The 23,472-nt window shown below is 41.5% G+C and overlaps 1 protein-coding gene across 1 annotated transcript in view; it reads left to right on the plus strand.

The window, feature by feature from the left end:
• ROBO4 (roundabout guidance receptor 4) overlaps window positions 1-23,472 on the plus strand; it is a 49,567-nt gene that overhangs the window by 20,871 nt on the left and 5,224 nt on the right. Inside the window, exons 12-18 of the mRNA XM_039356521.1 lie at window positions 114-156; window positions 927-1,066; window positions 1,561-1,896; window positions 4,429-4,542; window positions 10,577-10,715; window positions 15,489-15,728; window positions 22,275-22,681. Coding sequence (XP_039212455.1) covers window positions 114-156; window positions 927-1,066; window positions 1,561-1,896; window positions 4,429-4,542; window positions 10,577-10,715; window positions 15,489-15,728; window positions 22,275-22,681 — 1,419 coding nt within the window. The remainder of the gene's footprint in view (window positions 1-113; window positions 157-926; window positions 1,067-1,560; window positions 1,897-4,428; window positions 4,543-10,576; window positions 10,716-15,488; window positions 15,729-22,274; window positions 22,682-23,472) is intronic.

The raw sequence follows: 23,472 nt of genomic DNA on the forward strand, positions 1-23,472 counted from the left end.
TTATTCCAAATAGCAGAGAGCACTGTTCTCAGCCATGACACAAACATCATAAACATACTGTTAATAAGAACACGGGAGCCACAGCATCTTAGTCTACACTTCCTTCTTTTCAGGACTGTACCGGAATGCAAGCGATGACACCATCATCAAACACAGGTAAGGGATAGTTGAAAATGTTAAGGATTCTGGATGCTTGTTTCCTTCTGAGTATTTATTCCTGGGGTCAAAAAAATGTATGATGCTATTAAGAGGGAGGGCAGGAATGAGTTATGGCTGGTCCTGTTTTTGGGGAAAAGACAAGATTCTAAATTTTGTTTTGTTCTGTTTTTGTAAAGTTAAATCAGGGTAAATTTATGAGACTTCTCCCCAATCATGCAACTGGAGAACCTTGGTCATTATCCAATGTAACCTGAGAGTTAAAACAGATGTCATACACTTTTTATAATTTAGCAGTTTCCTGGGCATAAATAAAGAAATATTGCAGACATTTATGGCCAAACTATTGATGAAGATACAGCATTTAATTTCATGACTCATCCTCTTGTCAAACTTCTGCCTAGCAGACTAGATAAAAAAACAGTTAAAGAAATGCACAAGGATCCAGAAACTTCTAAAAAAAGTAGTTTTACTGAAGAAAAGTTAAGAGCCATTATGATAGAATTCCAGCAACTACTTCTTATCAATGTCTGTCCTGCTTACAGTAAAATGATTGTTTAATTGTTGTGTATGTTTGTTCTCTCTGCTATTCAATGTGCTGGACAGTAGTCTCTTTGGGAAAGGAAGCCTGGTTTACATCTGTCTCTTATTATGATAACAGGTTGTTCTGATGTTAGGTTATTTTCCTTTGGCCGGGCAAGAAATAACTGTCAAAACTATCATCCTGAACCATGTAAGTGAAGTTATATGTGTTTTCCCCTCAACTATAGGGTAGACTCCAGTGATTCCCCTTGGCTTTCAAATACATGGAAATCCACATCTGGTTCCAAAAATTATAGTACCAGCAGCAGCCTCAGTAGCCAACTTCTATGGATGGAATCCAAAGACAGCCAAGAACTCCACAAATCCAGTATACATTTTCTTCTTCTTCTTCTTCTTCTTCTTCTTCTTCTTCTTCTTCTTCTTCTTCTTCTTCTTCTTCTTCTTCTTCTTCTTCTTCTTCTTCTTCTTCATCTTCTTCTTCTTCTTCTTCTTCTTCTTCTTCTTCTTCTTCTTCTTCTTCTTCTTCTTCTTCTTCTTCTTCTTCTTCTTCTTCTTCTTCTTCTTCTTCTTCTTCTTCCTCCTCCTCCTCCTCCTCCTCCTCCTCCTCCTCCTCCTCCTCCTGCTCCTCCTCCTCGCTATCTTGCTCAAGTTGTTGTAGTGTGTCTTTCATGTTGTCTCTTCATCTTCTTCTGGTCTACCCTGCATTCTTTGACCTTCTCCTCATTTTTGTAAATGCCTTGTACAGTTTGGATTGGGCCTTATCAATTCTGCCAATTAGTTGTTCACTAATGTAGGGATTTGACTGCAAAGTCAGAAAATCACATGCAACTCTTTTTGCCTTGTGTGTCTTCATCCCCACAGCGGTGTCCTTTGATAGGCAGAGTCAAGGGTCACGAATCCAGACTGTTCCTTTGGTGCCTGATAGCAGCAACAGTAGCCCATATGGAGCTTTCCGCGTGAACCTTCCAGCAAAAGATCTCAAGACCTTCTACAGTTCTCTGCCATACCTTTCCAATCCCAACCTACAAAGCATGGCATTAACACAAGCTGGTGAGCTCATGTCTCACGGTACTCAGAACCTGAGGACTGATCGTGCCAGTGGCCAAGGAAGAACTCAACAAGGGCCATGGAAGGCAGCTGGTTCTCTCTCCCCAAATCGTACCATCAGAGGCTCCTGGGCCAGATATGACAAAAAGGGTAAGGCAAAGCCCATTCACCAAATAACTGACACTTATCTTAAGCTGGCTATTGATAAATCTCTAGCAGAAGCTTCCTTGAAAGAAATCAAAACTGGTATCTATCACCACCTCCATCTACCTAATGATGGGATCAATATACCAGTTTTGCAAATGAATAAACATTTTTCTAAAATAGCAGTCCAAATCTTGCCAGTTCAGATTCAGTTGATGATCCCAGATTCTGAAACATATTTATTTATTTATTTATGAGACTTATATACCGCTTTAAGTGCAAGCACTCTCTAAGCGGTGTACACCAGTAAGCAATGTATATATATATATATATATTTACATTGGCCCCAACAATCTGGGTCCTCATTTTACCTACCCCAGAAGGATGGAAGGCTGAGTCAACCTTGAGCCGGTGAGATTTATCTATCCATCTTTTCACGTATGTAGGATTTTATATATGGTTAATGTCATTTTTCGCCTAGAGACTTAATGCTACAGTATTTCCTCATAGAATATCTGCTGTAGCCCCAAATAAACTTCAATGTCTTTTTCTGTACCCCTGTCAAACTCTACAATATGCTTTTTGAGGTGTAATGATCAGAAATGTCATTCCAGCTACAATCTCATCACAGTAAAAAGATGTTGAGACTCTAGAAAGAGTACAGAGAACAGCAAGAAAGATGATGAGGGAACTGGAGGCTAAAACATATAAGGGACGGAATTGGGTATGTCTAGTTTAACGAAGAGAAGGACGAGGGGGGACATAATAGCAGACTTCCAATATCTCAGGGGCTGCCCCAAAGAAGAGGAGTCAAGCTATTCTCCAAAGCACCTGAGGGCAGGACAAGAAGCAACGGATGGAAACTAATCAAGGAGAGAAGCAACCTAGAACTAAGGAGAAACTTCCTGACAGTTAGAATAATTAACCAGTGGAACAACCTGCCTCCAGAAGTGGTGAATGCTCCAACACTTTAAAGGTGGAGGTTTTAAAGAAGAGACTGGACAGCCATTTGTCTGAAATGGTATAGGGTTTCCTGCCTGAGCAGCGGGTTGGACTAGGTGACCTCCCTTCCAACTTTTTATTATTATTATTATTATTGAAGGCCATTGCTATGTTAGTTCTCATTTCAATTTCCTTCCTAGAGTGAAATGTGCCTGTTGTTTTTCCCATTAAGGCTATGCATTGGACTGTCATCTACATTTACTTCTACACCATAGCTCCAATATCCCTTTTGTGGCCAATCACTGTTGCCGTCTTAGATTCCATTAGTATGCGTCTGAAATTGAGAGGTTTCTTTTAATCAAATGTGCGTGACTTTACATTGCATTGAACTAATCAGCCATTTTCCATCCCCTTGGGAGGTTTTTGCACTCTTTCCCTTCTCTTTTACTGCCCCAAATAAGTTGATATCATCTGCAACTTAATTACTGCAGCTGCTCAGCTCCAGATAAGTGAAAAAGCTTTGGTGCCAATGCAGATCTTTGTGGGAGGGATGCCCATACACTAGGCATCTCTCCATTGGGGAAATGAAATCCTTATTATCTGCTTCCTGTCCTTTCACTTCTTGAGCCAGTTAGGATTCTGCGAGAAGTCTCGTTCAATTCAAAAAGTCAGAGGTGCTTTCACTGATTGTTGCCTTTGCCCACAAGATCATGAAAGGAAGAAGGGCACCGGTCTAAATGTCAATCGAATTCCTGCGGGTAGCCAGGAGATGGGAAAACCCCTGACTCCCCTTGGCTGTTGTATCTCTCCCCTCTGCTTCCTCTTTGCAAGGGGGCCTAATTGAATTATCTCCAAAGTTCAGGTACAGATTTAATGCCATGGCTTTTGTGGAATGTAATAGAAAGCCTCATTTGCTTGCTGCAGCTGCTAATTGCCAGGAGCGATGCAGAGCGAAGCGTCGCCTCTGTTAAGGACACAGCAAGGACTGAGTCCCTCGGAAATTAACTTGGCAGCTCAAAGAGCATCTCTATCTGGGGAGCCTGTTACAGCTTTGGTTTTCATGGTCATCTCTACCATGTCAGAGCCTTCAAGGGAGTAAGATTTGTGCATGTGTAGGACCCATAAAGGTATATGCCTACTCAGAAACATGCATTTATTGACATGATTGCATAGAAATGATACACACCCCCATTTCTTATGCTCAAAGCTCCATAGAAGCTTTGGTGGGACCTTGAAATGCATACCATCTGACATTTGGCAGGAATGTGTTCGTAAGGGCTGGCTAGCCTGTGCCCATCTATTACATTTCATTGAAGGCTTTTTCACCTCGTTGTGGACCATATGCAATTTGACTGAAGTAGCTCATGCTCCTCTGACAGTGCTGAGTGTCAACAGGTGTGGACCCCAAATTTTCAGTTTCATAGGCAGCAGTTTCCTCTGACCCATCAGATTTAGGACTTGGAGTATCTTCCTGGACAAGTAATAACTTCAGTATCTGGATCATCCTAGGTTGACCAATGGTTGATCATTGTAACGGCTTGAATTCAGATTGATCTGACAAGCACATACTCTCATAAACATCCCTTTCTCTTTCAGAGCTGCAACAGGTGCACAGCACACCCATGTCCCCATCGGGATTCTCAGCAGATTGGAGCAACGCTAGTAGCCCAAGAAGTGTTGTTAGTTCTGGAAAGCATCCAAGAGTCCATGGTAGGAGAAGAAACTTTTGCTTCATGGTTTGGGGCAAAAATCCAATCCGTTGTAAACATTTTGTTAGACTGGAATCCACTGTTTGATTTCTAAGACATTGTCATGACTTGCTTGAACTGATCTCGGTAAGATAGAAGGCTAGGCAGAGTCCTCTTCAAGTATTATATATAGCAATAGCAATAGCACTTAGACTTATATACCACTTCACAGTGCTTAAGAATCTGCTCTAAGTGGTTTACAGAGTCAGCGTATTGCCCCCAACAATCTGGGTCCACATTTTACTGACCTCGGAAGGATGGAAGGCTGAATCAACCTTGAGCCGTTCAGGATCGAACTCCTGGAGTGAGCAGTGAGTTAGCCTGCAGTACTGCATTCTAACCACTGCGCCATCACGGCTCATTCTGCTCATATATGGGAAGAAGTAACATGAATATGGTAGGGACTGAGGACAATGCATTTAACGTGGTCCTTGGCTCATGTGTTTGCCCTCTGTTGCTTAGGGACATAATCAGGTATAATAGGCACTTAGTTCTTCCAGGTGAGATCTCTTTAAACACTTAGATCCCGACAGATGTAAGCTTTTACAATTACCTATCCCCTTTCTGTCCCCTATTCCTCCCTTTCCATCTGCTGAGAGAATGGGCACCTTTTAAATCTCACAAGAGGCAAAGAGGGGAGAAAAGGAGCAGTTAGTATTTCAGAAAGCAATTTGCTCAAAGAGAAAGTTTGACATGCCCCTTAATATGGTCTTTAATATTTCATTTTCACCTACGCCTTCTGGAAAAAATGGAAGGGAATTTGCATTCCGGATACAAGCTTTGTTATTGGAGAAAGATTACTTTTCACCTCTTGCCAGAGAGAAGCTGCTCAGAGAGAAGGCCAGGGCAATGAGCCCCGCTTCTGATGGGTGCAACAGAACCACTAGCCTGGTTGTAGTCAGGGAACCAAAAGGCAAAGTAAAACCCAACTGTCTTTCCAAATGTTTTCCCTAAATTTGGTGGTATGGTTTTCCAGCTTAAAAGATGGCTTAGAAAAACTCCTGAGATTGCAAAGTGATGTACCACAACCTACATGTTATAACGGTTAACTTTATTTCTAAGTTACCCATTATTAACTGATGTTAGTTTTAACAACATGGAAGAATGCTTTGTTCTAGAAAATTGGGGTGCGTAGTGTATGTATGTGCATGGGGTAAGAAAATGAATGTATGCGTGATAGAACCAGCTTGGTCTAGTGGTTAAGACATCAGGCTAAAAACTGGGAGACCATACATTCTAGTCCCATGAAAGCCAGCTGGATGATCTTGGGCCAATTACCAGGAGACTGTGAATTCTAATCCTGCCTTAGGCATGGAAGTTGTCTGGGTGATTCTGACCCAATCACCAGGAGACTGTGAATTCTAGTCCAACTTTAGCCATGAAAACCAGCTGGGTTTTCATGGCTAAACAACCAAGTTTAAGTGGGAAAAATTTAAAAAATGGTAAGAAAAGTCATATTTGGCATACTTCTAATTTTTCCTACAGTCACCCCTGGCTTTAGTGCTTTGCAACCTGATTTAAAATTCTGAAACTCTGCAAAGCTGTTGGCTAGTTCAAGTAAAGATACGGTGGTGGGATTGGTTTGGCAGACTTTTAAAATAATGCCATCTCATTTCTTGTTTTTGTAAGCATTCTTCTTACGGGGTGCCCTTCTAAGCTGATTCTCTCTCTCTCTACATTCCAGCAGAGAGCAGCAGAGCATCACTGGATATTCAGTGAAAGCTCAGCTTTCCCCAAAAATTCTTTCTTTCTTTCTTTCTTTCTTTCTTTCTTTCTTTCTTTCTTTCTTTCTTTCTTTCTTTCTTTCTTTTAAATAGGAGGGTTGTCTTAGATTCAACTGGAAATATTTTAACAGAAAAGGATGACAGGACTTTTTTTCTCTTTAATGCTTCTTTTGAAGAGGCAGGAGAGAAAAATAATTTTAAACTCAGGCTCATCAAATGTTTTTTTATTCATTCTGGTACCCTGGATGCTTTATTACTATATCTCCATGTGATTTTACCTATAGAGAAGCCGCTTTTTCTATTAATCTTCTTCAATAAATGCTGAAAACCAAAGTTGAGCATTGCAGTGAAAAAAGTAAGGGCAGGAGAACTAATTTCTGTGGTGCTTTGCTTCCTTCCTGGTGCCCTAAGCATGTGTTTACTTTGCTTAATGGTCAATTCTGGATTGATCAGGCAACCACTTTTTTTTCTCCTGAATCTTTGACAGCATGTGGGAGAGGATATGAAAGCAGTTTCTATTTCTTTACCTCATTCTCAGATTGTTTTTGTGCTACTTTCATTGTTGCAAGGTGATCAAGGACTTCCATCCATCCATCCATCCATCCATCTATTGCTTCCCTTGCTACCTTCTGCTACCTGACTAGAAAAAGTCTCCAAGAAAGATGCTCATTCAAGGAAAGTCAAGATGACTGAAGAATGCTAGGTAGTTAACTGTACAGGACATCTACCTATATCCCTCAAGAACACAAGTGCCAGTGATATGTAGGCCATTCATGATAATCAGTTCTTGATATGTTGGTTGGATGGATGGATGGAAGGAAGGAAGGAAGGAAGGGAGGGAGGGAGGGAGGGAGGGAGGGAGGGAGGGAGGGAAGGAGGAAGACTTTCCTTTATTATCTACACCAAAAGAAAATGATCAGGAAGCAAAAATTCCATGGGATTGTTGAACATATCTAAATGCAAAGCTTGTATTCTCTGAAAAAACCAAGGTGATAATCAGTTCTTGATATGTTGGATGGATGGATGGATGGATGGATGGATGGATGAAAGGAAGGAAGGAAGGCTTTCCTTTACTACCTACACCCAAAGAAAATGATCAGGAAGCAAAAAATGCATGAGATTTTTTGAATATATCTAAATGCAAAGCTTGTATTCTCTGAAAAAAACCAAGGTTTCTTTCTCTTTAATGTTTGTTGAACTCTGGTGTTTAAATACTGGCCCGATTCTCAATAGTTCAGCTTTAAAGAGCTCTAAAACCGAAAGTAAGACTATTAGGTACTATTTGAACAGTGTGTTTATATAGTCTGCTCTGGTGCTAAATATATGCAACTCCTTGTGTACTTCTGTGCTTTGCTGCCATTGCTTCATTATGGGATTCCCATTGCCAGATGAGCCTTGAGCTGAGAAGTTGATTCTCCAACCAAGAGGCCACTCAGAAGCCCTTTCAAATGCTTAATGAGGCACCGGCATTATTGCTGATGAGGACTTTCCTTGTAATTTATGTGCAAGGTCTCCATCACATCTTTCCCAAGTATCCTGTGTCCATAGATCCTTCTCAGTTATTCATGAAGTTGTGTCTATGATGAGCAGCCGATCTGGCCAAGTTGGATATTCTGGGAGAAAGTATTGGATGGTGTGACTCCCAAAAGGGCTTTACAAATAGTTGTAAATAGCTGGTTTGTATTGTGTGTGCTCTCAAAGTGCTCAAATGCCCCGATGAAAGACCAGTTTCTATTTGCAGGATAATCATGCAATAAAGCTGCCCTTGCAATTTACTCTTTCAGGTTGCAGGAAGGGTGGTATGATGGTTAAGTTGCTGGAGTGGGAGTAGGAGATCCAGTTCTAATCCCACCTTAGGCACGGGAGCCAACTGGGTGACTTTGGGCTGTTTGTCCATCCATCCATGAAGAAGACAATGACAAATCCAAATTATGTTTAAGATGCATTTAAGGGTAAGATCCAAAGAGTCCATCAGGATAATGATATGAGAAAGTGAGTGGTTCCTAAATCAACAAGAATAATAGAATCTTCAGAGTTTTGTTGAAAAGCTAAAACAAAGCTGGCGAACCCTCCCCAGATGCACTTTAGGGCCATTATAAAAAGGGTGATCCACTTTTTACTGACCCACTGATGCAAGGGGCAGATTAAAAAGGTCTCTGTTGATGAGTTCCAAGGGCAGCCAGGAAGAGAGGAAAGTGCTTCTTTGAGTAATCTGGTGCCAAATCAAAAGCCCAGTCAGAAGCAGCAGAGTGGACCAAATCATTGCTCTAATACTAGTTGCCTGCCTACACACGCCATTTAACATATTTCATATTTTATTTCCTTCTGCCGATAAGCAAGCTAAGGAAATGTCTCGGGCTTGTATTCACAAATGTATTTCCTTAGAAGATGACTATTTTTTTCCTTCGGAAAGAATACTCAAGAGGGCAAGAGGGTAGAATCCATAGTTTGGGAAGGACACTGGAAAAGATCTTCTGCATTATCTTCTGTAGATGATACGAATTAGCTTGGTGTTGAGAGGACACCATCACCATCTGCATATGTAAATGGACAGTCAGGTTCATAACAAGAGAAGCAATCCCTTAGACCAGGGATAGGGAATGGTGGCCCTTTCATGACTTGTGGGCTTCAACTCCCAGAGTTCCTGAGCCAGCATGACTCCATGAGTCATGAGTAAATTTCTCTTTCTCTTTGATCTGCTCTTTACTATTCTAGTTTTCAAGGTTGTAATGTTTTTGTTACTGCTGCTTTTTTTTTTTTTTTTTTTTTGCATTTATAACCTGGGACAAATCAGTGTTAGAGAGAACCTAAGAGAAGTCCCAACTTCCATCTGCTTCTTAGGAGCTCCAGTCTGGACATTTGGAGGACAGCTAGCTGTGTAAACAAGTGCTGAGCCTAGATTGTCTCCCATTCCAGTTCCAAACATGGTTGAAGAACATTGTCAGACGTTGTCATTGGTGCAGACTTCTACCAACAAGCTCCTTCTTTCTTGTCCAGGGAAACTGACAGGGTTTTCCCTTGACCTTGTTTATGTAGATGACCAGTAGAAAGATAGGGAGAGAAGACAGCAGCAATTAACACCAATTTGAAACATACTCGGGGGACTGCATCAGGGTGTTGCACGAGGGCTGGGCAGGTAATGAAGCATCTGGGGTCAGCATCTGGTGTAGAATAGCCAAGGGAATATCTTTTCCTGGTGCCTTCTAAAACAGGGATAACAGAACTTGGAAACGGTGACAACACACCTTAATTGACATGTAGGAGTGCTAATTAAAGCAGTTTAAAAATGCATGTGTGATTTCAGCCTAAATGTCACAAGCAAAGAAAACCTTCACGAGGCACGACTCACATTCTTTTCTTCTCCTTCTTTTGATTTAAAACTTGTTTAGCACCAGTTACCTGCTGAAGTCCAGAACTGAGCACATAATGGACCTGATTTGTGACAGGACTGATCTGGGGAGTGGGGTGGGATGAGGGGAGAGTCCCCTGGTTTAAAAATCAAGGAAGGTACTGTATCTGCTTTAGCAAACAAGCAAGCAATGACAGATAAGTTATAGCCTGAACTATGTTTCCTTCCATTTCTTGAGCCTCTATGGGCATCTTCTGTACAATTGTGACGTACAGAAGACGCCTAATGGTAAAAACCAGCTTGTGAGTAATGCTATAAGGTGTTATGGTTTTAATCTTTTCCCCATCGCTACAGAAAATGATGTGCCTGATCAGCTTGTCCAAAACCCAGTTGGCATTTATTTGAACCTCTCCTCTTCTTTCTTTGATGGACTCATGAGATTTATCCTGATCTGGATTGGATCTACCCACCCAGAGAGGCTTTGGGTGACTATTTAATGAGACTTTCAGAGGGAAATACGTTTGCCGTTTTCTACAAGTTGGCTCATCTCTCATTTGCTGCAGGTGGAAAGGAAGCAAACCAATTTATGTGCTTCTCCAATGAGTGTGTGTGTGTGTGTGTGTGTGTGTGTGTGTGTTTCCCAACCTGTTGTTATTATTGTATGGGGTCCTGTATTGTTTACTCCTTTTCAAAACTGTTTTAAGCCATTGCGCACTGCTCATTTTGATCATTTTGGAAAAAGTCCATTATACATGAATAATAGTAATGATTTAAAGACACGAAAGTGGAAGGGTATATTTTGATTTGGATATCAGCAAGGGAGCTGATTGTTTGAGCCAGCTGACAAATGTGAAGCGAGGATGGTGGGAAAAGTTGCAGTTTGTTGATCTTTTTTCTCTCTCTCTCTTTTTGTTCCTTCTTAGGGAGGGCAAGAAAGGTGCTAAAAACCCACAGCTCTTCAAAGTTCTCGCTGTGCAGTTCACAAAACGGCACTTCACTGCCACCGCCTCCTCCTGTCCCACCCGGTTTCCAAGCTGTCCAAGATTCCAGCACCAAGCAAGAGTAAGACGGGATCTGAATGTTTGGGTTGTTTATCTTAATCTCAGAGCCTCTTTCTGCAATCCTCGTTCTACCTTGTATAGTACATTAAGAGGATGTAAACCTCAGAAATGCTGGATTATCTCAGACTGGAGCAGTGTAGAACTCACAGCAATTAATGAATGCTCTGAAGCAGGATCCTAAATATTACGGATTGCATTTTTAAACCAAGTACCAACATTAATATTTTTTTAAAAAAAGAACTTGAATTAAATCAAGATATCAATAGAAGTGAATATATATAGGTCAGGGTTAAATTATGGGAATCCCCGGTGCTCTCTGAACTTGGTGGTTTGCCTGCAGATGTTTCATTAGTTAACTAGGTAACATCATCAGTGTTAGTAAGTGTGGGGTTAGCTCCTTGTATATACAGTGGCTTACCCTACTACCAGTGTTGTGGAGGGCGTTGTTTTCTCCCTGATAAGGAGGAGGAGCTAATCAAGGAGAAACCCACATCCCTACCAACATTGGCAGGCAAGCTACCGTACATACAGGGAGCAAACCTCACACTCACTGGCACTAATAATAATAATAAAGCTGGAAGGGACCTTGGAGGTCATCTAGTCCTGCTCAAGCAGGAAACCCTATACCATTTCAGACAAATGACTGTCCAGTCTCTTCTTAAAAACTTCCAGCGTTGGAGCATTCACCGCTTCTGGAGGCAGATTGTTCCACTGATTAATTGTTCTAACTGTCAGGAAGTTTCTCCTTAGTTCTAGGTTGCTTCTCTCTCTGGTTAGTTTCTTGTCCTGCCTTCAGGCGCTTTGGAGAATAGCTTCACTCCCTCTTCTTTGTGGCAGCCCCTGAGATATTGGCACACTGCTATCCTGTCCCCCCTCGTCCTTCTCTTCATTAAACTAGACATATCCAATTCCAGCAACCGTTCCTTATACGTTTTAGCCTCCAGTCCCCTAATCACGATGTTTCCTAGTTTGGTAATGAAACATCTACATGCAAACAACCAAGCTCTGAGCAGGGAGTTGGACTAGAAGACCTCCAAGATCCATTCCAGCTCTGTTATTCTGTTAATAACTGTTAAAGAGCACTAAGAAGACATTGTTTTTAAAACACTTTTCCTCCCAGTCAGTTAGGCCACGGGTGTCAAATTGCTGGCCCATGAACTGGATGCATCACACCAAAACCGTGCCTACCCCATTGCCGGCAATGGGGGGAAAGTCACAATACGTCACGACACATCACGTGACATTGCGAGTTTGACACATCTGAGTTAGGCTAACAACTGATGACCCAATACTTCAACTCCACTGTTTTGCTCATGATACTTGAAGAAAGCTCAGGTGAGAATTAACAAGATGGTGGCTGGCTTGCAACTCCTTGCTGAACAGCATCTTTTCTGCTTCTCATCTAACTTTTGATAGAGAGCCACCTTGCAGCAAACCCAGAGTTCACCCTATGCTGACTCATCTTCTGGTTGTGCCAGATGTTAGAATAAATTGCCTGCTACTTCCTCTAGCACCAAGTAGGCAAATCTACATATTTTGCATATTATTCACAGGCACCCCTTATGATGGATCATCAGGGTGGCAGGGACAAATGTGGTTGGGAAATGAATCCCAAGTATCCTGTCTCCCTATTTTGCACTTAAAAAGCTACAAATCATGGGATGAATCCTTGCCTGGCTAGAAGGGAACATTTCTCATTGGACGGGGCAGCCCTCTGTTCAAGTGCCCAGCTATTTAAGTAAATGGGCAATTATCATTCCAGGCGTGTAAATCAATCCATTAGTGAAATATCAGCTGACTCCATCCTTTTTTCTTTTTGCTGCCCCTTTGAATTCCCACATTTATGTAGAGAAAAACGTTGCCCTTGGATCTTGCATGAAATAATTTTGGTGTCATTCTAAATTTATGGGCAATTACACAATAATTGACCACTCTATTGAAAATTCATTTGGTTGCAAAGGAGAGCAGAGTAGGGCTTGTGTAATGGGAGTGACAGAGGTACATTTCCTGGGGTTTCTCCTATCTTTGACATCAGGCTGCTGCGCATGTCCCAAACTTTGCTTTCTGGTCATGGAGAAGAAAAGGTTGATAAGTCCACTAGTTCAGATGATCCCAAGATTACAGATACACTTAAGTAAGAGAAAAAGGGGGACAGATCCTATTTCACATAAAACGCTTGCCCCTTTTGTTCAGCAGGCAAAATATGTTTGCTTGCCCAAAGAGCTGGTTGAGTATGGAACTAATCTCTGAGCTGGATGGATGAATTCCACTGTCTATATATCTGATTAGGATTATATAGGTTAAACAGAATAAGTCAACATGATTCTACATCTTGCTTCTCTATTTACAAAGCATGGTATCTGTCTTACATGTGTAAATTCTGCGATGGCCATTTCCAAGTGAATGTTTTGTCTCATTAAGGCAATTTAGATCCACAGTGTTACACTAGGTCTATGATGTGAAGACCAGTTGGATTGAAAACATGTTATTCTACCCTCCTCCTCCTTTATTAGTCTACGTCTAATGGCAATCTTGCCAGACTAGAACTTTCTGCCCTAATAGATATTATTAGGGTGGATGGATTAGAAGACCCCCAAGATCCCTTCCAACTCTGTTATTCTGTTATAATTGTTAGATTGAATGATGGGAGTTCCTTTTTAAAAACTTCTTTCTATTTAAGAACACATAATATTAGGGGAGTGTTGAATGTAAGAACCTAAAAACTATACTTCTAATATACAGAAAGGGTATGTGAACAGAAGCGTCACAGCTATTTTGATTGCTCCTCTCTCTAAAACTGTCTAGAAGATGTTTAGAAGTGAACATACTGCTGCCTCTTAGTGACTCTGCCCCATCTCCTCTGGCTTTCTGACACTGCAGCATTTTGTAGCAGAGAGGAAATGGAGTTACTTAATTTTATTTATTGATTTAAAAATCTTTCTAAGTCACTTATGGTTAGCATAAATCCTTTGTGATGTACCAAGTAAAAATATAAAGCATGAGTTAAGCAATTACATAAAATCCAATAGAAGCATTCATATAATGTTGCTAAACTCAAGACAAGCAACAAATATCCAGAGACAGGCTTGAGCAGAGAGAGAGGTGTCTTAAGGATGAAGCAGACTCATTTTAATTTCCTCTAACAATTGTCTTGTTGAGTGGATATCTGTGTGATGTCCCTTGGAATGTAAGTTGACAGCTGTAGCTGAAATTTGAATAGGTTTTGTGCTACCCAGTCTGCCTGCTCAACTAAGTGGTATGTTTGTTTTGTTTTGTTAGAACAAGTAGATGACTTCTAGGTAATAACAGCAGCCTGGTAGTGTCTATGTTGCCTGAATGATCTTCACCGCTGCCCATCATTATGTGAGCCAGCAAGATGCTGACTTTTAAGTTCTGAGATCTAATGGATGGAAATCAAGGAGAGAACCAATCTAGAACTGAGGAGAAATTTCGTGACAGTTAGAACAATTAATCAGTGGAATGACTTGCCTGTGGGTTGTGGGTTGCTCCAATACTGGAGGTTTTCAAGAAGAGACTGGACAGCCATTTGTCTGAAATGGTATAGGGTCTCCTGCCTGAGCAGGGAGTTGGACTAGATGACCTCCAAGGTCCCTTCCCACTCTGTTATTCTATATTCCTAACAACGTAAATGAAATGCGTAACTGGAAAAGTATCATTTCCAGTTCTTTGAGAATAGAACTGTGGCAACACCTGGAACCTTTTATTGGACTTCACACAGGAATGTTATTTTTAAGGTGCTTGTTTCAGGTTTGTGTAAGGTGGCAGGCACAATGTACTGACGTGCAAGTGACAAAGGCTGTTGCTAACTTTGCTCTTTAGGGGTAGGGAGAGATAGAGAGAAGGGCTGAGGGACAGCTTTACAAGTGATGGTGTAGCCCAGGGGTCTTCAAATGTGGCCCTTTTATGACTTGTGGACTTCAACTCCCAGAATTCCTCAGCCAGGCACACTTCCCATTCTGAAATCACTCACTCCTGGCAGACTTGTAAAAGAGAGATCTTCAGTTCAGGAAATCTGCTATAAATATGTAACTGGGCCAAGGAGGTGAAAATGGTAGGCTGGATACACTGTCAGGTGGTTGCTACCTAGCTTGATATGCTGGGAAGGAGTAAAGGTAAAGGAGTCCCTGCATATTTTACTCCGCTAGTTGTTGCCAACTCTAGGGGCAGTGCTCACCTCCATTTCAAGGTCATTGAGCCAGCATGACCTTTCTGTAGTCATGTGGCCAGCATGACATCACGGAGCTCTGCTACCCTTCCATCAAAGTGGTACCTATTTATCTACTCGCATTCGTATGCTTTCAAACTGCTAGGTGAGCAGGAGCTGGGGCAAGTAACGGGAGCTCACCCCATTGTGCAATGCTCGGGTCTCAAACCTGGGCTGTCGACTTTCCAGCTGACAAGACCAGCATCTTAACCACTGAGCCATCGTGCCACCCCTGAGGAGAAAAGGAGTATGAAAAATGTTCACATTTCTAAGTTACTAGTATTCAAATGCTCATAAGTGAGAGGACTTGAAGGGAATCCGGACTCTAAGATGCTAGATCAGTCTTCCCTGGGACCCTCAGGTTTGTAATCAAGACCACAAATTCTACAATTCCCACTCACATGCACCAAAACGTGTATGTATACTCTTCAAAACAAAATTAGCTGAAAGCATAGAGAAATGGCCTCTTTTGTCATATTTTGACTTGTTGTTTTGTCATTGATTTAAAGAGAGAAATTATTTGCCAGTTATTTACTGTCTGTTTCTCAGGTGCTCCTGTACATGCTATCTTGATCCTCCAGAGGACCTCATGAATCAGCAGTTGGATAAGGATTCTGTGAAGACGATCAAAGAGTCTCCAGATGAAAACCAATCCTTCCCCACCTTGCCTTACAACCAGCTTTCTGGAGTTTCAGTCCCTCTATCTCTCAGCGATGACCAGGAAACAGTTCTTACCCCAGAAGAGGTAGCAGAATACCTAGAACTCAGCACAGAAACTGATTGTCAAAGGTAAACATCTACCAAACATTAAAGTTCAACGTTCAGTATGAAGAGTTTATGTGAGAACAGGCATAGTCCAGCATGGGACAACTTGATGAGACCAATTCGCCATGGTCAGCTCACCACGGCCAACTCAAGGCAGGACAACGTGTGGTGGGACAATTCAACAATTCAATTTAAGTATTTAAAATAATTTAAAAAAAATATTTTAATTTTTGTCATTCACATTTCATTTTGTATCGTTTCTTTAATTATTCTATTCCCCCATTTCTTTGATGTTAGTGTCCTGTCCTTGTTTTGTGGTGAGTTGTCCTGTGTTGAATTGGCTATGGAGAGTTGTCCCACAGTGAGTTGGCCACAGTGAGTTGGCCATGGCAAGTTGGCCATGTGGAGTTCCTGTGCTGAGTTGGCCATGGGAATTGTCCTAGACCCTAAACAGTAGGCCCCTTGCGTTTAGAAACATGGAGTTTGATGCATCTTTCAGATTTAGTATTCCGTCCGTGTCCCCTTCATCTAATCCTAATTTTGAATCATTCTATTTTTGCTTCAAGAGCTTTATTTTTAAACAAGTGCACATAAGATGGCATATGGCATATTTATTTTAATGTATTATTTTGCCCAATATGTTCTCCTTTTTTGCATGCTATAAATTTTTAGGTTATTTTTAATTCCCAGTTACGTGCCTACATGCAGATTCCATTTATATATGTATTTATAGTCAGAAAAAAATGGAAATCATAAATGGAAACTCTGCAAATATTAAAATTGAAACTTGGTTATTCTTTAACATTCTCAACACAAAGTAGTGGTTGAGTCAAGCTCTTCCTAATGAAAGAATGCAGAGGTGGTCAGTGGTACATCTGGCCTTGTGGCTTCAGGATTATCCGTGAATATTGGCCACATCCCGGTCTGATTCTATGCCTCTTTCTCTTCAACTTGTATGTCTATGGAGATTCTCAGTCATCCAGGTCATGGTTGTAAATATGAGTATTTACAATACAGAACCTTCAGTTCTAAGAAGGTTCCACACCCATTTGCACTATTGAGCTGACCCTGAGGGCACAGGTAAACCTCCAAGTAGCTTCAATGACTCTCAGAAAGAATACTAATGACCAGATGACTGCAAGGAATATAAATCCTTCCATTCTCCACTATTCAGTCAGAACCCAAGAAGCTTCTTGGATGAGAAGTGAAACATCTTCAAGCAAAAACAAATAAAGTCCAGTTGCCTTTTGAAAAAGCACTTTTGGGACTTCGCCTTGTAGACAGGCAAGACTCCATGGAGACCCAAAGACCTCATAAAGCCCCAGCTCCAGCCTACCAACTGCTGAAACAAATGTCCAATAACTGCTGCTTTGGTGGTTTGAGGAAGCTTGTCCCATAAGGCTGAGTCCTTACACTTTGGTAACGGGCTGTGACACGAAGTAGCAGATTTTATGGGAAGCACAGTGACTCCACTGAGATAATTACAGCTCTTTGTAAACCCTAGGCAGGCTAACGGCTGCCAACTTAATGTTTCCGGCAATGTTTAACAATCTTCAGCTGATTCTGGGCGCCTGTGACATTCCAAGCCACATCTCCTCTTGAGGCACAGAAAAATGTACTAGTATACTTCCTTTGTGCCTGAAGTGGCAGGGTTATTTTAGTTTTGAAAAATATAAAACTCTATCTTCTGCAGGGACAAGCTAAGTGATTTATGCGAGAGAAAAAAAATCTTGTTAAAGTTGTAGCCTAAGCATTCAAAAGCTATTCCAAATGCTTAACTTAGTTTTACTGCAAAACACCCATTTTAGTGTTCTGCTACTGCCCCTGCAATTTAATAGAACTATAACTATTAGAAGACTTACTATTAGTTATTGTGTCTGTGATTTCCCATTCCATCTCCCGTATAGACCAGTGTTTCTCAACCTCAGCATCATGAAGAGGTGTGGAGGTCAACCCCCAGAATTCCTCAGCCAAAGCATGCTGGCTAGGGAATTCTGGGATTTGAAGTTCACACCTCTTCAGGCTGTCACAGTTGAAAAACACTGCCATGGAGTTTTACATTCCTTCTACTATACAGTTGTAGGAAATGGGCTGCTTTAATGAATTTCTCATGGATGATGGAAATTTCAGAGACAATCTTTTGTGCTCATCTGCCTGTAGATGCCACCATCCAAAGCATCCATGTAAGTAGGCAGAACTGGATTTTAAAATAACACAGTTCTGAAATCCAAGCCATTATGAAGCCAGAGTTGCTTAGAGTTCTTGGGCTAAGTGTTCTTTCTACGCTGGATATGTGCAATCCATTTGCAACAGAAGTTCCAGAGCACCCGCAAAAAAGAGAGGTACTTGATCAACCACGCTCAGAGCTCTTTTTACATTAAATTACCTTACTACATTACAATCTACAGTCTCCAAAATACAACTGCCCAATAAGAAAACTAATATTTTATTTTAACACATTATTCTTATTCCAAACATTTTTTTGGAACGAGTTGCAAAAATCTGTGGCTTGGTCCCTCACCCCAAAGTCTTGAAGAATTCCACATGGCCAAGTACTGAGACACAACACAAGCAGATCTGCATCAACTTGTTTGCCCCTTTTGTGTTCAGGAGGATAGGCCCAGTCTTGGAAGCCTTTGTGGTCCCCCTTACCTCTGAGGTGGGCTTTCTGGAGCATTCGCCACACCTTCTTTTAATGCTAGTCTGCTATTTCTGAAAACTTTAGGGCAGGATGTGGGTTGAGTGCAGTGTTTGATCTGGAGGCAGTTGCATTCAGGGCTGGTGACAAAAATGTCAGATCTGAGCTGTGGTTATGGAGTGGTGAAAAACCCCAGCAGACAGTTATTCATACATATATTGTGCCCTATAGATTGGTAAGACAGGGGGAGAGAGGATTTGGTTGCTATGCAAATGCCTCCCTTGATGACTGAAATACCTAATAACTTTTAACTTGGATTTTGTGGGATTCTTTGTTAGGTCTGGAACCTAGGAACTGAAGATCTCCTAGGTCAGAATGAAAAGAGCGATGGGCTCTTTCTTTCTAGGTGGGATTTGGGGGCAAATATCCAGCGGGTTCTACTTCAGCAAAGGCCCTCACGTTGGGTGGATTTCTCTACCACATTTAAAGTGAACTAATACATTTACCTGTTAAAGAAAGGTAATGGGGATAGGACTCTGTAAGTCTTCCATACCCAGCTCCATAAGCGGTATATAAGTCTCATAAATAAATAAATAAATAAATAAATAAATAAATAAATAAATAAATAAATAAATAAGTGGAGTACCGTAAGTGGTAAGGTTTCCTTACCAGAACAGCAAGATGATTATGGAGTGAATTAGATTGAAATGTAGAAACACTGTTGTTGTTGTTAAATTGCTAAGTTGTGTCGGACTCTTTGTGACCCTGTGGAGCATAGCATGCCAGGCCCCACTGTCCTCCACTGTCTCCTAGAGTTTGCCTAATGCGTCAATGACACTATCTAATCAAGACACTCTCTAATTAAGACACTCTCTAATCATCCTCTCATCATCTCATCTTCATCCTCCCTTTCTCCTCTTGCCTTCCGTCTTTCCCAACATCAGAGTCTTTTCCAATGAGAGAAATATTGAGGAGTATTCAACTATGGATTATCCCAGAAATTACGGTCACGGTGTTAGTGGAAAAAAATATGTACGTTCTTATCTTGTTGGTTAGTCGTGCGAAGCCTTTGTTATATTTTGTTTATTCTTTTAATTGCAGTTTTGTTTTGTTCTATAGAGTTTTATCATGCAGGTTTTTTTTTCTTCTGTCTTGATGACCAGCCTCGCAGAGTTATTTATTGAAGAAGGGTGGCCCTGTACATTTTCTAAATAAAGAAATGAAGTGAAGAACAACATGTCCTTGTTTAAGTGGCATCCATCTTGTTAATTTAACATCCTCGGTGACCTTGTATTTTAACTGAGCTGATGAGGAATCCAGACTCTCACATGGTTGCTAGCCAAAATAGTCCTCTATAATATTGGTTTTCCTTTCTGGGTCTCGGTAGCTGAGCCAGCATTTTCACCTACATTTCTCCTCTCTTCAGTACAGTAAACAGCAATGTTATTTCTATGGAGATCTGTGGCCAGTCTCTAGCATGGGATTATTTGCATTTGCTTAAGACAGTGTTTTTCAACCTTGTCAACTAGGAGATGCATGGACTTCAACTCCCAGATTCCCTTCCCCCAGTTAGCCGGTATGGTGGCTTGGGAATTCTGGGAGTTGAAGTCCACATATTTTCCAGTTAAGAAACACTGGTTTAAGAGATCATGCATGCTTAGTAGAAAGGTTAAATTCTTTCTCAGCTTACCAGTTATTTATTGGGCAGCATTGACTAAAGAAAGCAATTGGCAAAATGAAGATGATTAAGCAGACAATATAATAAAAACATTATTATTTTTCCAATAAAGCTTTTAAGGACAGCATTAGTCAGGAGGGTTTGTGCCCAGGATCCATAGCAAAAAGGGTACAATTTTTAAGGAAAAAAAAAAAAGATTTCAAAGTACTTACTATAGTACTTTTTAATAGCATGACTTTTAATGGCATGACTTTAATGGCAGTGTATGTTGGTGGAAAGTCTTGGTATGGACAGAATAAATAATCGGAGTAGCAAGTAACCCTTAAGGCTGTTTGTTAGCACTGTAACCTGCTGTGGATTGTTTCATTCCATTTTTGTAGATAAGCAACACACACACTCACACACACACATCCCTAATCCATTCAGTTCGTCTGGGCTTGCATGAGAGAAAATGACTGGGCAGTTTGATGGGAGACAGACGCACAACAGATTTTCCTTTCTTATATTTTCTGTTGTTTAACTCTTGGAGTTGTGACAGAATGAATCCAAACAACTCATCACATGGAGTGATGTGTGTTCCTTCTTCACCACTGGCTGAAGACCTCCAGCAATTAAGTGGGAAGAAGGAGATGGTTCCATCTGCTTCCCTTCACTACTACACCCCTTATCCTGTCTGAAACTGGTGTGTGTGTGTGTGTGTGTGTGTGTGTGTGTGTGTTAGGGATCCTTTTAATTGACAACATCAGAAATGGTGGTGGAAAAGCTGCAAGAAAGATTTGCCACAGAAAAGTCCTCTTTCTCTGGTGATGACTGCCATCATAGGTGGATGATGTTGTTAGTTGCGAAGTCATGTCCGACCCATCGCAACCCCGTTCCTCCAGGTCTTCCTGTCCTCTACCATCTTCTGGAGTCCATTTAAGCTCACTGCTTCAGTGACTCCCTCCAGCCACCTCATTCTCTGTCGTTCCCTTCTTCTATTGCCCTCAATCTTTCCCAGCATTAGGCTCTTCTCCAGGGAGTCCTTCCTTCTCATTAGGTGGCCAAAGTACTTGAGTTTCACCTTCAGGATCTGGCCTTCTAAAGAGCAGTCAGATGGATACAACTATAGCATTTCCAGGCTGAAATCTCTTCCTCTAACTTGGCTGCCCTCCTTTGAAAATGTCTATGAAGACTCTCAATCATCCAGGTCATGGTTGTCCCAAAGGTGCTTTTCCAAAAGGCAACTGGACTTTGGTGGTTTTTTCCCTTGAAAATGTTTCGCTTCTCATCGAAGACGCTTCTTCAGTTCTGATTGAAGAGTTGGAAGCTTTTATTTTTCTGATGCATTCACAGGGTGCTTGTTTGTTTGTTTGTTTATATTTTGTTATGAATCTTGATGCAGTGGTATTACAACACAGTGCATTTTTTTTCTTTTGACCCTAATGAATTGCGATTTTCTTGTTTTATTTGCTAGTTTATGACCGGATTAAAAAACAACAACGATGGATTGAAGTTTGAGCTCAGGTTGCTGCAAGGATGAAAATTAGCAATTCCCCTCTCAGCATTCACTGCAGGCCCCATCACCATCCATTTGCCATTTTTAGAAACTGTAATCAGTGCCAGAACACATTTAGTGCCTTTCCTCATCGGATGCTGAACTCTTTGCCCTAATTTTGTTCATTTGCTAGTGCAGCTGTTGTAGCTACTGCTTTGGCTATTATGGTTTGCGGCCCAATCAGGCAGATGTTTAGACTGGATTTGGCATTGTTATCCATCTATCGAGTCTTATCCAAGGACCTGCACTAGACCAATGTTGCTCTCAGAAGTTGGTGTTCAAAGATATTGTGGCAGGATAAAAGCTGTTCTAAGTAAAGATGCCTTTTGCAATTGACTGATTTTTTTTTCAATGTCAGTGACGGTATTCAAGAGGTGCTCCAGTTATTTTGGGATTTTGCTTTGTTCATTTGCTGGGGCAATTGTTGTGGCTGCTGTGGTGACCCAGTGGTTAGAATGCATTATTGCAGGCTAACTCACTGCTCACTGCCAGGAGTTTGATCCTGACTGGTTCAAGGTTGACTCAGCCTTTCATCCTTCTGAGGTCAGTAAAATGAGGACCCAGACTGTTGGGGGCAATATATGGACTCTGTAAACCACTTAGAGAGGACTATAAAGCACTGTGAAGCGGTATATAAGTCTAAGTGCTATTGCTGCTGTTGCTATTATTGTCATTATTATTCAGGTTCTAACACCAGCATTGTCCCCCCTTTCTTCCAAGGGAGCCGGATGACAGTGACTCAACTACTTCCCACATCCTCTTTCCATCCCATAGCTATGGATATATCTGTGGTCCTCTGGCCATTGAGCTGCTGGAAAATGAGGCGCTGGATGAAGATGAGGATCCCAACATGGTGGAAGGTCCCTGTTCATCCACCAAATTCTTCCACACTTCCTGTCAAACTCCATCATCCAGCCTGAGTGAAGACGAGGCTTCCCTTGGAGGCTCCCTGGTGAATGGCTGGGGATCTGTTTCAGAGGACAATGGCACCAGCACTCGCTGCAGCCTGGTCAGCTCTTCAGATGGTTCCTTCCTCTTAGATGCCAATTTTGCTCAAGCCCTGGCAGTGGCAGTGGACAGTTTCTGCTTTGGGCTGACCAAGAAGGAAGCTGACAGACCTTTGACAGGTAATAGCCTCTGGCTCTTCCCTTGATCACATTGGAGGGAACCCCCAAACTCTGTTTGAATGTTATCTGTGCTCCATTACAGGACAAGAGATATATACTTGCAAAGTTGGTGAGTCTGTGGAGCAGACCTCCTTAGTAATAGTAGTAAAGTTGGAAGGAACCTTGGAGGTCATCTAGTTCAACCCTCTGCTCAGGCAGGAAACCCTACACCATTTCGGATAAATGGCTGTCCAGTCTCTTCTTAAAAACTTCCAGTGTTGGAGCATTTACTGCTTCTGGAGGCAGGCTGTTCCATTGATTAATTGTTCTCACTGTCAGGAAGTTCTAGGTTGCTTCTCTCCTTGATTAGTTTCCACCCGTTGCTTCTTGTCCTGCTTTCAGGTGCTTTGGAAAATAGCTTGACTCCCTCTTCTTTATGGCAGCCCCTGAGATATTGGAATACTGCTCTCATGTCCCCCCTTGTCCTTCTCTTCGTTAAACTAGACATACCCAATTCTCGCAACCGTTCCTTATATGTTTTAGCCTCCAGTCCCCTAATCATCTTTGTTGCTCTTCTCTGTACTCTTTCTAGAGTCTCAACATCTTTTTTACATCGTGGTGACCAAAACTGGATGCAGTATTCCAAGTGTGGCCTTACCAAGGCATTGTAGAGTGGCATTAATACTTCACCTGATTCTATCCCTCTGTTAATGCAGCCTAGCACTGTGTTGGCCTTTTTGGCAGCTGCAGCACACTGCTGGCTCATATTTAGGTGATTGTCTACTAGGACTCCGAAGTCCCTCTCACAGTTA

This window comes from Crotalus tigris, unplaced genomic scaffold (genome assembly GCF_016545835.1).
Source record: "Crotalus tigris isolate CLP2741 ecotype Arizona unplaced genomic scaffold, ASM1654583v1 scf7180000018825.4774228, whole genome shotgun sequence".
Lineage (NCBI taxonomy): Eukaryota > Metazoa > Chordata > Lepidosauria > Squamata > Viperidae > Crotalus > Crotalus tigris.